Source organism: Mastomys coucha, unplaced genomic scaffold (genome assembly GCF_008632895.1).
Source record: "Mastomys coucha isolate ucsf_1 unplaced genomic scaffold, UCSF_Mcou_1 pScaffold12, whole genome shotgun sequence".
Taxonomy (NCBI): domain Eukaryota; kingdom Metazoa; phylum Chordata; class Mammalia; order Rodentia; family Muridae; genus Mastomys; species Mastomys coucha.
This window is the reverse complement of record NW_022196894.1, coordinates 78,354,924-78,370,513: the sequence shown is the minus strand read 5'-3', so window position 1 is coordinate 78,370,513 and position 15,590 is coordinate 78,354,924. Positions and strand designations below refer to the sequence as shown.

The window sequence follows — 15,590 nt, the reverse complement described above, 5'->3', positions numbered from 1 at the left end:
AACTTCTCCTGGCACACAATGACATCTATATGCATCATCAGAAAATGAAGACCTCCAACGGGAGGCAACATGGGGCAGGTAAAAGACAGCCGAATAGGAAGACAAGAAAAAAACTAACAAATCATAAATGCTTATTTCCAGTCATATGTCATAATGTACTACTTTAAGTGTCCTAGCTTAACTTAGGTATATTCTGCCCAAAGAAGTCATTCATTACCAGCTGCTCAGAAGAAGAGCATTTTTCGATAAAGTATTTCACTACCATGTAAAATTCACAGTAGTCATTTGGAGTGTTTATAATGCTCAGAATTCTGTTCCAGCCTACCTTATATTAAAGACAGTAGAATACTGAAGCTGAACATTTAGTAACCATTTTAGATATAGCAATTAAGGTGTGCATAAGCCAGGAAAGGGGACATAAAAGCATTGGATAAGTTTTTGAGTTTTGTTTCTTAAAGTACAAACCGTCTCCCATCCCTGGAGGTGCAGGATGTGTTCCTGTTCAACCTTTGAGGGGGCTTTGAAATTAAATGACTCATCTATATTTATTAACAATGACAATGATTATGAATTAGATACAATCTGAGGAAGAAATGAGAATGAAATGGGTGAATCAGCAGGACTAACTACTTAATCACTAAGTGAAAATTTTATTTGAAGTTGAAAGAAGCATACCCCCAGAAAGGTACATGAGAAAGGAAGAGTGAACAGACAAATGAATGTTCTGTGAAGGTACTCTGAGGTATTGCAAAATGCACTTTGTATAGTTAAATGCTTTCATCACTGGAGGTAGTCATTGATGCCTTAAGAAAGTCATCAAAAAGGAGGAAAATAAATATGGCTACCAGGCAAAAGAGGATTTCAGATGATAAATTAATTTCATTAAAATAATCAAAGAGCCTAGAAAAAAAGAATAAAACAGGTACCTGCATTTTTTTTCTCTTTTCTTACTACAGGTACAATTTAGAATAGCTTTCTAATGACCATTGAATATGTGAATAATGCTTAATCACCCTCCAAGACTGGGTTAATTTTAAGGACTTGCTCTATTGACATATTAGACATATCTTGGTGACAATATTTGTGTTTATTATAGTATTGCAAATTAAATCTATTGTTCTAGTTTATTTTAATTTTATTTGTATTTAACTTCTATATGTACATAGATTCCTATATGTATGTATTTTATTTAGATTCCTATATGTATGTATTTTAGAAATATATTAGGAAGACAGAGAGACAGAGAGAGATAGAGACAGATCCAAAGTCTAAACTCTATTACTATCTCCAATGCTTTACATTTGTGGAGCTTTAAATGTTAACTTTTTATTTACAGTAAAATTACTTTTCTGTGAGAAAGTAAGATCAGAGGTAAAGTAGGGCAACCATGCTATTTCTTATAAATTAAATAATCATTCCTAATGTATGGAAAGTTCATGATTTGCCACATTCACAGTCCTAATATATACAAAACATTTGAAATAAGTACCTAGGCTAACAAAGAATATATTCCCAACAAACTGAACCATTACTCAAACCCAAGATCAAATATAATTTAAAATAAACTTGACACTTTGGTTTGCTCTTTTCTAGTTAAGATGTAAATATTCACTCAGTATTTATTTGGTAAACATCCATTGTTTTTCCAAGAAAACACGTACTGATTTAGAATGAAGTCTCTAATCAAATACATCACATATGAAAGAGAGCCAGAATTGGAAGGTTTGCTTGCATTTGTGATGTTCACAGAAAAGACAGTGATGAAATGTCAAATATTTGGTGAGCTGAATTCAAGAAGATTGCAATTCTCAGGAGTAACAAGTAGATAGTACTTAGTTCTCACACAAATAGAAGGATTAATGATATCCTCAGCAGTATGTGGTTAAAGCTAAGTGATAAAGAAATGTAGAAGTTTGAGGGTTAAATAGAACAAAAAAAGGTATAGAATGAACAAGGAACACAGGCACAAAGTTTGATTCTGGGAATTCATGGCAAGTGTCTTCAGGTTACATCTTAACACACAAGAAATGGGAGCAAAGCAGGGAGTGGAAAGTGCATAAAATGTAAGAATGACAGTTCTAAGGTAAATGCCTATGATGGATGGCATGAGGAAGAGAGCTCTAATTAGCATCTCTAGCATTCATAGAATCAGCCCAAAGAGGTAAGGACCACAGAATACAAATGGACACACTCAAGTAAGAAGTTACTCTTCAAATAGCTCCCTAATTCTCATTGTTCAAACAAACATTGAGGTAAAGGCAAAAGTGTATTTAAAAACTGTTGACTATATAAGGTGAAAGATTCATATCAATTTTAAGTATTTCTTCTCTAATAAGTAACGTTATGTCTTTAAGATACTATGCATTTCATTCTAATTTGATCGCACTAATTTTCAGGGTACCTATTGCTCTTGAGACTGGTAGATTAACATTGTCTGTACAGTCTCTTGTTTAGTAGTATGCCTCATAGTGCACAAGCCATACATTTAAATACTAGGCTGAGTTTTATTTTTTAACAGTCAGCGATTGATACTTAGAATCTTGTTCCTGATATATGTATAAACAATCTCATAAGCACACACATATACACATATATACATATATATACATATTATATATATATAATTTTATTATTGAATATGAGAAAAATCTGGTTTCAAAGAGTAGAAACATTGTTTACTTTCAGTATGTCTAAATTTACATAGATGAAAATAAGAGCTTGCAAATACTAGAAGGTATCTTTTAAAAGGCTGTTTCCTAGAATTCTTTATATGACCAGCTCTTCACATGCTTCTCATATACAACAAAGAATGATGCATTGTGTAAGAAAGCATTTTTACCATCCTCCTAGTTCATGTTTCCTGTGTGTAGCGATGTATGCTGAATGCAAAGATGCGATTTTGCTGTTAGAAGGCAAAGATGAAATTGCTCTGCCTGGGTAGTATGTTCAATATTTTAATCTACAGAAATATATAGATTAAGAAAAACTATAAATGTAAAAATAATGAGAATTCTGTGCTAAAAATATTATAAATTTTCCTATAATGGACAGGGTGCTTTAATTTAAAGGCAATGAAGATTATAGCTCCTCTATGATCGAATGCTTACATAGAGTACACCAGGATTAGTTTTAATACCCAACCTCACCTCAAACTCACACATGCACAAGCACATATGCATGCATTCATGCCCATTAACACACTCATGCATACACACACACACACACACACACACACACACACACACACATACACACACTACAGGTCTCTCATTGACACATAAAACAATATGTAGGTGTACTTACTTTGGTGTAGGAAACCTATCAATTTTATAATGTGTCTCAAGAAAATCTCATCTGAACATATGGCATGTAGAGACATGCCTTTGATATTATACTTGTACATTCTCAATCCCACAAAACCTCAGTATTATAAAAATATGGAATTAAAATATGAAATATTATAAAAATACAGTAAGAGGAAAAGCATTCAAAACCCTCAGAAATTTGTAGCCTAGCCCTAACAAAAGCACCATAATCATAATGATGAAATGTATTTTTTACATAACAATGTTAACTATAAGCTACATTAGTGTAATTTCTACTGGTATTTGCACCAGTTTCTGCAGATATTTGGGTCAAGATTCAAGACAAGGAGAGCATTCACAGAAAGTGAAATTTTTTTTTAAAGATGAAAAGAATAAAGTAAATTATCATCATTTTGCCCAGAGCAATGTGATTTCAAAGATCCTTAAGCTGCTACTTTACTTTAGCAGAGATAAATATTAGTAGTAACAATTTCCTAGATATCCAACACAAGCCAACACTTAATGGAAGAAGTTGTAACAGTAGATTTTCTTCATTTGAATGTGTCTTCAGGAGTTGTTGTAGCTTTCATTTTTACTGAGAAAGCTTGCTCTTGGCCATTTAAAAACTTGAGAAAATACTACATCAATGAACACCTTTTCTTCAGTATGGTGGATCATTTCATTATTTACCTTCAGTGAGTAAGGATAGATGTGTCAAGATATATATACTGGAGCAGAACCACTGAAATATAGCTTTAATGATCATTGACTATAAATTTGGGACGGCAGTCCAGAGAACACACTTAAAAGCTCTACACAAATCAGTCACTCTCAATCGCAGGTACATCATGTATGAAATATGACTTAATCAGGAATAAATGAGGTAATGAGTCAAGTGCTCACCACAGCTACACAGCATAAAATTGGCACTCAAAATATTATTCTCTTTAATTTCCCTTGGACACTAATGGAAACATTTTCAGCTGTGTGTGTGTGTGCAGTATCAAACATCTTTCCGTGCTATTTGAGGTCTTAGTTTTCTATAACTATAAATATGATGCATGAGAGTTTTTGAGTGTGGGGTTAAGTCTATGTATATATCTATTCATGTGTATGTGTGTGCATAAATGTATAGGCACATGGATTTACAATGTTATATGAGATACAATGATCTAGGTTGAGCGGCTATCTCCACGATACTCTACCATTTATTTATTCTTTCTTTGTAAGAGTATCTCAGTGAACCTCTAGACTCCTAATTTTGGCTAAGGTGGGTAGTATTAACACTCAGTGGATACACCTGATTCCACAACCCTGCACAGATGCCAACTGCATACAAATCATTTCAGGTTTTTAGGTAGGTGTGAGCCTTCTCTTCATGTGCACATCCATCACTCTCCAAGCTAAGCCATTATATTCAGACCTAGTGTTCCACAATTATAATTTTTCACACATACTAATTATACAGGGCAATTAGGTTTTCCTGTGACATTTTCACATATACACCTATATTGCCCTTCAATAAATTCCACTCTCCCTCCGAGTCCTCTGTTATGTATTATTTTCTTTAATTTTCTTCTGTTCCATTCTCCTAAGAATAGTTTTCAAAGCTATGAACAAGAGGAGAAAATTATTTAAGTGGAAATTATGAAACCATGGCAAAGTTTGAAATTTTCCCCAAATATACCACATATATGAATATATGATAAATAATAAATAAAATATATAAAACATATACTAAACATTAATTAAAATACAAATGCTAACACAATAGTAAGATAAAGGTAGATTATAAGCGAAGGTAAGTAGTAATTTTGAGGGGAAAAATAAAATCATTCTTTCTTGGATTTTTAAATTTGTTATTGAAATTTTTACTAAATAATACTTCTAAAGAGATAATCATGAAAAAAATCAAAATTACTACAAATCCTATTTTGTTGCGTTGCATTATTTTTATTGAAATATTATACTTTCTGCCAGATAAGGTCAGTATTTTAAGTACTACCTTCTTTTTTCTTAACTGAATATTTTATTTATTTACATTTCAAATGTTATCCTCAGTCTTTCTTTCAAATTAAACTTGTAAGAAACATTTATGTTTACATCCAGGCCAGGTGGTTCATGACTATAATTTCAGCATTTTAGAATCAGAGGTCAGTGATCTCTCAAAGTTCATGGCCAAGCATGGTCTACATAACAAGTTTCAGGACAGACAGATCTGTGTAATATAGAGGCAAGTCTCAAAAATTGCATATAAAATTTGATAAAAGATCCATTTATACTTTCAGAGAATCACATGTATATCCACTAATTCCCTCTTCGGTCCACCTAGTATCTCACCAGCAGCTTTACAAACATCTTTATCAAGTTGCTTTCCTGCTCAATAGCCAGGCCCCAAACTATCTATTAAACTTAGTCTTGCTTCAAATGCTTTCTGTCTTACATAGCCCATAATATCTCATCATGGATACTGTAACTGACCTTTCCAAATCATCCATTGGATTAGACAACTGAATAAATCTTCCAACTTGATACTTTGAACTGGGTTATTCCTGTGATTGAGTCAACTGCACCCTTTCCTAGAACTGGTTCGTGCCATTTCTCCTCCTCTATCACTGCCTTTATTTACTCTAGGCATGGTGAAGCTCTCTGCTCTACTGAGATAAAATGTAAGTTCATTAATATAGGCTTGACTTTAGCTGTATCTTGCGTTCCAGTTCTGATCTCCTAGTTTCAGACTAGACATTTATGCTTTCTGTGCCTTCAGTCACCATGAGAAATGCAAAGAAACGGGAGACAGTAGAGTAATTCACAGCTGAGCCTCACCATGAAGAGCCAATGGATTTTCATTAAGATACAGTATGAATGCCAAGGACTCTCTAGAATCATTGAGTAATCAATCATATGATATCTTGATATTTTCTGCTATTTCACATCATTTTGCTGGAAGGTTTATTGCTTTCTCACATGCATCTGATTTTTTTCAATCTATATTCTTTTATTTTCTCAACTACCAATATGGACTAACATTCTCTTTCAATCCACACACATAAAGATTTTTTTAACAAAACAGCAAACATATTATTTTTTAAATGCAATGAAATAGAAGTAAAGATTAAGTACTAATTCCAAATAAAGACTGATCACAATTGATATAAGTAGTCAGATTATTGCTCAAAATTGTAACTTTTATCAATAATAATATAAAAAGATTAAAATCTCCATAGAGTCTTTATAAAATTGAGTTACAAAGTGACTACGACAACCTCAAGCAAGAATATAATTATCAGGTACTCACCTTATATACCATCCAAGGCTTGTTAACTTATTACCTGACAAAAATGGCACCAAGTTGAAATGTTTCCCTGTGCAATGCATGTGAGTTGTGTGTGTGTGTTTGTGTATGTGTGTGCTCTTGTTGTTGTTGCTGATGTTGCTGTTGCTGCTGTTGATAGTGTGTAAGATTGATGTCTGCCTTTTGAAATGTTGGGAATGAGGTCAAGTGTCTCGTGAATAGTGAGCACACACACTATAAACTGAGCCACACCCTCATGCCCACTCTCACATTCGCACATTTCCAACATTTTACCCTTCTCCATTTTTTAACTTAACAAACAAACCATTGATATTAATTTATATTGAATACGCTTTTAAGTGCAGGGTAACTGACAAGAGCATATTTGGCCAAACAATTGTAACATGCTTAAATAAACCTAGCTCTCCCTCTCCCAGATGCCATCAACTGTCCATAGTTCCTCAGCTCAGTGTTGGGATTGATGAATGTCTCAGCAGTTCTTGTCAGAATTATTGATGCCCTGCTCTTGTTCAGGTCTTGTATAGGCAGCCACAGGGCTGTGAATTCATGTCCTATTCAGAAGATGTCACTTCTATTATTTTTCTGGCTCTCATATTCTCTTAATTTTTAAATCTACATAAAAGTTTGGTGTTGTGTGAAGTGTCAAAACAAGAGCCCTAGTTATTACCCATTTTCTTTTCTATCTGATATCCTTTAAGTTCATTTATCCTAAAATGTGCCTACCCTAACCTTCTAGTGTAACTCGTAAATGCAAGACCTTTTACCAATTACATCCTGCAAACTGAAAAATAATACACGTGACTTATGACCCTAAGTGGAACCTTCCACAGTTGTTCATTTAAAAAAATGTATAAATTTCTAATACTTTTGCCTAATGAGGTGCCTGGAGAAAAGAAGATATAAATAAATAAATCATAATTAACTGATTCGATGATGAGAGAGTTCCACTTTTCAGTGGATTAGAGTCTCTAACCATATATAATATTTCTAATTTCAAAGGAAATTTTATGGTTTTATAAATTTGAATAAGTGAGATAATTCTATACTTCATTAAATTTTATCTCTATGGTGACTGTCAAATATCATGAACAATACCATGCATAATATGCTTGACATTTTACAGATATCACTATCACAACTATTTTTCCTGGCTGAGCATTTAAGTCAAGCATTGACATGTGTTAATGTCCAAGTTTTCAATGAGCAAATAGCTGTTCTGTGAATTTCAGTTGCTTCTTCAACTGAAGAAGCCAAGAGACCCTTGGTCCCTGTGCTCTATGCTCTCAGAGGCAATGACTTGGCCTTTCCCTGTAAAATGATTTAACAGTGCAGAGTCAAAATCCTAAAATCAACCTAAAATCCTTCAAAGATATCTTGTCATATCTATGGTGACAAGGATTCTTAACATTCTTTAGCACCCCTCTTAGTTATTTCAATCTAGGACTGTCTATGATCATGATGTCATAACTAGTGGTTCTTGATTAACTGATAGAGTCACTGTTAACGTATGTACATAAGAAAAACGCTGTCAGCTATTTAGTGGTATCACCATTGTAATTTAAAACAGTGAATAACCATTAAAATATTTAAAAGGGTAACACCAAGAAGTACATGTGTTTGCTGAACGATTAATGGCAGCTTAACTCTGCTAAATGGCAGAATGTTACTTTTAATAAAAGGGCCAGTTGCTTCTTAATGTGTTCCTTTATCATGTAATTTGAAAAATTAAAACTAATTGATAATCTTTTAAATAGTCTTAGCCTCACTGTAATTGGCAGGATATGGAGATGCAAGAAATTCAGAATTTTCTGAATTCAATAAAACCAGAAGATCGTGTGTATCTCCTTTATAAGACCACTAATGTGGTTTGAATGACTTTCCATATGCCAAGAGACATATTAATGACATAATACATAACAATAAGGAAATGGCAGTAATAACAAGAAGAATACTTAGCAGATGTTCTCACCTCCTAACTGAACACTTTTCTCTACACTATCAGAGGTGCACTGTTTCAGAGACAAGGATCCCTAAAAAGGGATAAGTTAAAATGATTTCCCCAATGTCAAACGCCAGAGGAAGCAGCAAGACCAAGTCCAGTGTCTTCCCAACGTGGACATTCTACCTGGCCCTTCAGCTCCTGCCTGTGAAAAACAAGCTCCACAGTTGAACCTGGTTACTAGCTTCAGAAGGCACAGCACCTTTCTCTCTCACACAACAAACCAGCTCATTTGTGAAAGAAGGCCATGTTATTTACAAAATTACACAAAGCTTGACCTTTTCCCTTTGCTGAATGAAGTGCTTTTGTTCCCTTAATCGCTTCTCCTGTAAGATATTACGTCCTAGCAAACCTCAGTCCCCTGTGCCGATGAAGAAACTCATCTGACACTTGGGACTGTCCAACTACGCCTATTGCTCACTGGGCTCAGATTCAGCTTGGGAAATAAAAGCAAGAGCACCAGGCATCACGCTGGGGAGGGAATTCTCTGGGTTGTTCACCGACAAAAGGAATATTAATCTATAGAGCCTCTCTTTCCTAAGTTAAATAGACATGTAGTTAATTCAATAGAAACCTCACAGAAAGAGGATGCAGGCAAAGAATTATATCAGGGTGGACAGAGAAAGGGTTCCAGAAAGGCCACACTGTCATAGCCTGTACATAGGGGGCATTTGTGGAGTTTGGCCAGTAGGCATCCACATGCCTGCTGTCTGCCTTCAGAAGGTACAGATCTCTGCAAAGCACAGTTCCTAGCATTTGCCTAGGAAAAATAAGTGTAACCAGATGTCCAGATTCACTCACTGAGTGGGCTTCTCCCAGGATCCTTCCCCACATTGTAGGCTAAAGGAGGCTAGGTATGTATGGTTGACACAGTTTTAAAGAGAATGGGATGATAACGCTGCTGGGTTTCAGTAGAGCAGTGTTTCCATTTTACATGTGTGAGCTACAGTAACAGATTGACATTAATCACATCAGCTGATTCTTAAAAGAAGATGAAAATGATTTTTAAACACCCAGAAAGTTCCAGAAGCAGACCATTCCTATTTCAGATTGGGAATTAGACCTAAAGACAGCACATGCCCTGCTAATGAGAGACTCGCTAAAGATCTTTGACAACAGAGCCTGGGACCAAGTCTTAAATAGAAGGTAGAAATAATTGCACAAGTTAAGGAATTATAAATTCCTTTCCATGGGCAACTAAGTTCAGAGTTGATAACCTTCTTTCATTAGATATTAATCTTTTATTGGAAATGGAAGGCTTTCAAAGGGACATTTCTATTTCAATTTTTAATACAAAGCTCTCATTGTCATGAACAATAACACAGGGCAGGAGCTATTAGGCTTGTTAGCTAATTATGGTATTGGCATCCACTTAAGTTAGTTGGTTTTTTTTCACATGGGCCATTTTCTTCCATTCTACTGTTGTGGTTCAAAACGTTTTGACTACTTAAAAAGGGAATACATCATCGATGCCTTTCCCCAGTCAAACTGCACACCACTTTCCCAAGCAATAGCTTCAATCATGCTTCATAAAATCCCCTGCAAGTATATTGTTGGAAACATAAATCAGCCCTCTGAGGCTTTAGTATTTCTAAGGCAAGCCTGAGGGTCACTGGCTTGTAGGTTTTCATGGCTCCATCAAAAAAAAAAATGAAAATAAAAACGAACAAACAGAAATGTGAGTTATACACGGTTCATTAAAAAAAGAAAAACAGTTCCCAGTGGTGTGTCTGATACTTGCTGCTGCACCCATAATTAGAGAAGAAAACAGCAGCCTAGAGAAATTTAGACTCCGGGATAAGGACTTCTGTTCCCAGGGATCTTTGACTTCATTACAGCACATGGCTCAGCAATACTACATGCTTGTTCACACAAAAGCTAGTTCCCCTGGATACTCAACTAAGGCTCTCTGCATGTCATGCCACTGCACGAGACAGAGAGATCTTCTTTACAAAGATGCCATCCGTCTGCCCTGTTTCATTGACAAGGAATATGGGTTCCCTGCCGGCAGGCTTCCTTGCCACAGTTCTCTTCTCTAACCACCCTGTGTGTTGATTATAAATCAGCTAAATCACAATTCCAAATACATGCTATATCCAGAGACCCAAAGTGTATCTGCCTTTGTGTGCTGTTCATGCCTAGACACTTAAACATTCCAACCTCTCTCCTGTCCCTGAATTCCAGCACACTTAGCATCAGTGATGATAAATGCCCAGGCTCCACAACTGGGATGATTCCCTCCAGACAGTGCACAGTGTAATCATCGATCTGCACAAACTTGCCCCCCATATTGCTTCACACTACACTAACCTAATTGCAATTGCATCTAAGTAAAATTTTCAGATTGCCTTCTCAGATTCAGAACTGCCTGTCTGTGTTTGTTATAAATGAACAGTTAAACACAACCACCCCCCCCTTCATGACAGCTCTGTATGTTGTAGTGAACAAGTGTATGCTGATCTTTGCAAGAGAGGTGACTAGATTAATGAACAAGACTAATATGAGCTTCCGATGGATCTAGCTGCAATTTTTCTGAAACTGAAATATTACCCATGCTCTGTTAGGGTGACAGAAAGAGGCACTTTACAAATGAGAACAGTATCTGTCATGTGAATTCGTACTTCAGAACATAAAAATCTGCATCCAACCATGGTTCATCATTTACTAACACTGTAGTTTCAGAGAAAGACAGAGAAAGAAGTCTTTACATCCAAAATGCCAAGCCCTACTGAGGGATGGTAGAAGGACGGTGGGTGCAAGAGCAGAAACAAGCATTTCTTGCTTAAAATGGAGTTCTACCACCCCCTGCTGGACCACCTGCGCAACACAGAAGCGGTGAGGAAAAATGCTTAGAATTGGATTGGAGAACATATTTTAACTTATCTTGCATTTTATTAATTTCACAGAAAATACCGCACAAATAATTTGGCATTCCTATACTTCCATGTAATTGAAAAATCATAGATATTCCCTTTGCCTTTAAGACTTCCACCAGTGCATATTTTAGTATTTTGTCTTCCCAATTAAATGTCCAAACTTGTCTGGACAGTTGAAAACGTTTCGAATGATTGTGAATATATTTTATGTGTACGTGGACTTTGGAAGGCAGAAAGATAAACGCATAATGCCTATCATCTATATACAGATTAGCAAAGATTGCTTCAACCAATTGTCCCTTGGGTTATTCTACCACAGTTTTTTTTTTCTTCCCCCACCCAAATTTAAAAATAAATACATAAAAAGGTCCCAGTGCTCCCAGTACTCCCCAGCCCTCCAAATCCCTTACAGGTGTAATTCAAATCGAATGATAGAACGTGTTCAGATTATGCTATATTCAAAGGAGGGGGGTCACAATGAACGCCTGCAACACAACCCTAGTTTTAGCCATTTGCTGTTTTACAGCATCTATGGCCCCTGTTAGTTCTCAACATAAATAAGCCATCAAACGTTCACTTCACAGCCCCCAAAAAATTGGTGTTGGGAAAGGAGAAAAGAATCTCCAAGAATTGAATTTCTTGCACACCACGGAGATTTTTGATAAACGACTTTAACGCTGATAGTTTTTGCCTCTTCTGTAAAACATCACCGTGCCCTTCCCTTCCGCAACCTCAGATATTTAACTATGAATACACACCAACACACTCATCCAATTTCGGGTAATAAGAGAATAAGCCAAAAAAAAAAAAAAAAAAATCTCAGAAGCAGCAGCAGTTTTCCCTTCCTGATCTCTCTCACACCAATGATGGCTATCCCTATCTCCAATTCCGCACGGTCTCCTCTTATTTAAGGGGTCTTTCCAGCAAACGGATAGAATTTTAGGGGCAGCGAAAAGAAAAGAGCTAAAATCCCAACAGTCGCCTCAAGAACCACCGCAACTTTGGTGCCTTGGTTTCGCAGCCCGGGTGCCTCGCTCTTTGCCTCTCCGGGTTGGGTGGGTGGAGGAGGGGGGAGGGAGGGAAAGTAAGGCAAAAAGCCGCACACTCCTACCTTGCCCGCTACTGACAAGCAACCCGAGCAGGTAGAAGGAGAGGAGGAGGCTCATGTTCAGGACGTGACACCGGCGGACAGTTCCAAAGTTATTAAGTCCAGCCCCGGAGAGAGAACCTTCCGCTGCCACGGCCGCCTCTGCTAGCCCGCCGCCGCTCCCGGGTGCCCCAGCCGCCCGCAGCCCGCGCGCTCCTCCTCGCAAAGTGACTGCAAGCTCCGCGCCTTGCCGCACTATATCCAGGCGGCGGCGGCGGCGGCAGCAGCGGCCGCCGCGGCGGCAGCGGAGCCGGCGGGAGGAGGCGGGGGGCGGGACGGGGCGGGGAGGCGCGGCCCCGGCGGATCCTTCCGCGTGCTCGCCCTGCGAGCAAGGCACGCGCGGCCCCGGGATTCGTCCGCAGTGGAACCCAAGCCGTGGGTTCGAGCCCAGGAGTCCCGGGCTTTTCTAGCTCTGCCGACGGTGCATGCTCCCAAATCGTTCAGGGAATGGGGAAACCTGGACACCTGCAGCCTCCTGTTCTTTTTCACCCCCGCAGGTGTGGCCGGGTTGCTGAGTACTGCAGAGTGCGAGCTTCGGAGGCACAGGACTTGAGTCCTGGAGAAGTATTGACCCTTGGTTCCTACAGAGCTGGGGTGACAGGGTCTGTGTCTGCCCTGGACTTAACCACAGCCTGGCCTGACACCCTTAGAGCTTAGACACTTCCCTGTGGAGGAGGGCAGCAACTGTCCCCTAGGATGTATGGCCACTGGCCCCTGCTTGAGATGGACCAAGAAAGGCATGCAGAGCTTCTTTAGGTCCCAATTCATTGCGATGAGTGGAACACCCCACCCCCACCCCCAGAGAGGGGCACTGCTGAGGGCAGAGATCTAATAGGGTCTTGGGTTTTTGTTTTGTTTTGTTTTGTTTTTTGTTTTGTTTTGTTTTGTTTTTTTATACACTGTCTAGGATTATGACTGTGAGGTGACATCTCCCTGTTAGTGTCTGAAGAAAGAGGTCCGGAGATGTAAATGGACGAACTGAGCTGAGGTTCTTTCTCAGGCCAGTCACCTGCAAACCTCACTGTCCCCGCACCCCTCACAACTGAGTGTGTGTGTCATCTGAAAGTGTGACTGGAAGAGAAAGCTCGGTGCTGTGATGTCATGAACCACCCAAAGTCTGGGGTTGATCATGATTTCCGCTGGTGGAACAGGAACATATCCTGTCACTTTAGTAGGACACCTATGACAACAGACTGGTCCCAGTCAGAATCTCTGCCCTCCCTCCCCCCACCCCCGTCCCCCTCAGGCCCTTGTCTCTGCCCCAATCAGAGTGAGCAGCTGCAGCTGACAAAAGGTTCTTTAGCCAACACTTTGCTCTGGTTCCTTATAGTGATCAACTAACTCACCCCAAACACAGAGAGCTCCCTGGTGCTTTTCTTATCAGCAAGCTGGAGATGAAAATTGGGATAGAAACCATTCACAGACTCAGAAAACCAAACCATGCCCAGAGCTGCTTTTAGGGAGGACTAGTGTAAGAGAAGACACGGGCTAGCAAAAATACTGGAGACATTATCTACTGTTTGCTCTTCCGAGCTGAAGGATTCATACAGAAGATTAGCTTTCTGAATACCATGGGAGAGCCTTTGAGGGGGGAGGCGAAGGTAAGCTTTAGGGCTCAAAATGAGTCATGCCAAAGCTCCTATCCTGAAGTCACTCTGTGTACCTCCCAGCTCCAGAAACTCTTCTGTGCCTTTTATAGTAGCGAGATCTTTGTCAAAACACTCTGTCCACATCCTTTATTGTCCCTGAGTAGCACCAACACATTTAATAATCTCATGGTCAGCAATTTTCTAGCAAAAGGTGGAAACAGCATGTTTATAGGTGTGAAAAGCAAACAAACTAGGATATATTTTTTACTTCTAGCATTTCTTGATTTCCCCAGGAGACTGAAAGAAAGAACACATACATGCACAACCATGGTCGACTCTTACAAAGATACTGCAGATGAAAAATAATCTCTTCCCCACAAAGCTTGCAGGTTTTCAAATTGACAGCTGGATTAGCCAAGTACCTACTGCACACGCACAAACATGCTTGTTCACACACATATGGAAAAGGACCTATACTTAATGATGAGAGGATTGTTATTCTTCAAGAGTGTGTGCCTTTTTTCTTATTATTTACAGCCAATTTCTTTTAAAGCAATATGGGGACTATGACAGAGAACAGTTTGATATTCTGTAAAGTAATTTGAATATTCCATTTTTGGTAAGGTCACAACAAAGAAAGAAGTAGGGAAGCAATGGTCCATCCTCCATTAGTGGAGTTTCCAGCTAGATGTTCATATTATAATATGGCATCAATAGCTCAAACCTGTTTGTATTCATACTGGTGTGTTTGAGAAAGAGAGACAGACAATTTTTTTTAATGTACAGTGGTTAGGTCTTGTCAGTGGAACATGAACTAGAATCATTTGGGACAAATTTGCATCATGGGTAGGGAGGTGTTTCTGGGCTGTTTTAAAAGGCAGGCTAAGCATGCATGAGGAGCAAGTGAGAAAGCAGCGTTCCTCCATGACCTCAGCTTCAGTTCCTATCTCCAGGTTCATTCCTTGAGTTCCTGCCCTCAACATGCTTCATGACCGACAGTGGCTGAGAAATGTAAGCCAATAACCCTTCGACTCTCTGCTTGCTCTTGGGCTTGTGCTTCAAAACAGCAATAGCAAGTAAACCACAACAGTATGGAAAAATTGGTTGAACAAAATATTCTTTCAGCTCTCTATACAGGTGATATATTATCCTTCCTTGATAAATAGATCAGGCATATATGAAGAAAGTATCTAATAAATCAGTCAAGAAAACAAAAATACAAAAAGGGAATTGGTATTGTTGGGAAAAGAGAGATGGGATGAAGGAGAGGAAGACATGGAGAAAGGGAAATCTTTTCTTTCTCTCTGTGTCTTTGTGTCTTTGTGTCTGTCTGTCTATCTGTCTGTCTCTCTCTCTCT

The 15,590-nt window shown here is 38.4% G+C and overlaps 1 protein-coding gene across 2 annotated transcripts in view; it reads right to left on the bottom strand.

Annotated features, from left to right (window-relative positions):
- Positions 1-12,905, bottom strand: part of Ncam2 (neural cell adhesion molecule 2) — a 409,274-nt gene extending 396,369 nt beyond the window's left edge. Inside the window, exon 1 of one of the 2 annotated variants that reach the window (XM_031364293.1) lies at positions 12,608-12,905. In XM_031364293.1, the coding sequence (XP_031220153.1) occupies positions 12,608-12,662 (55 nt within the window). In that variant the 5' untranslated portion in view covers positions 12,663-12,905. The remainder of the gene's footprint in view (positions 1-12,607) is intronic. The other variant, XM_031364292.1, reaches the window with a different exon arrangement.
- Positions 12,906-15,590: the final 2,685 nt, after the last annotated feature.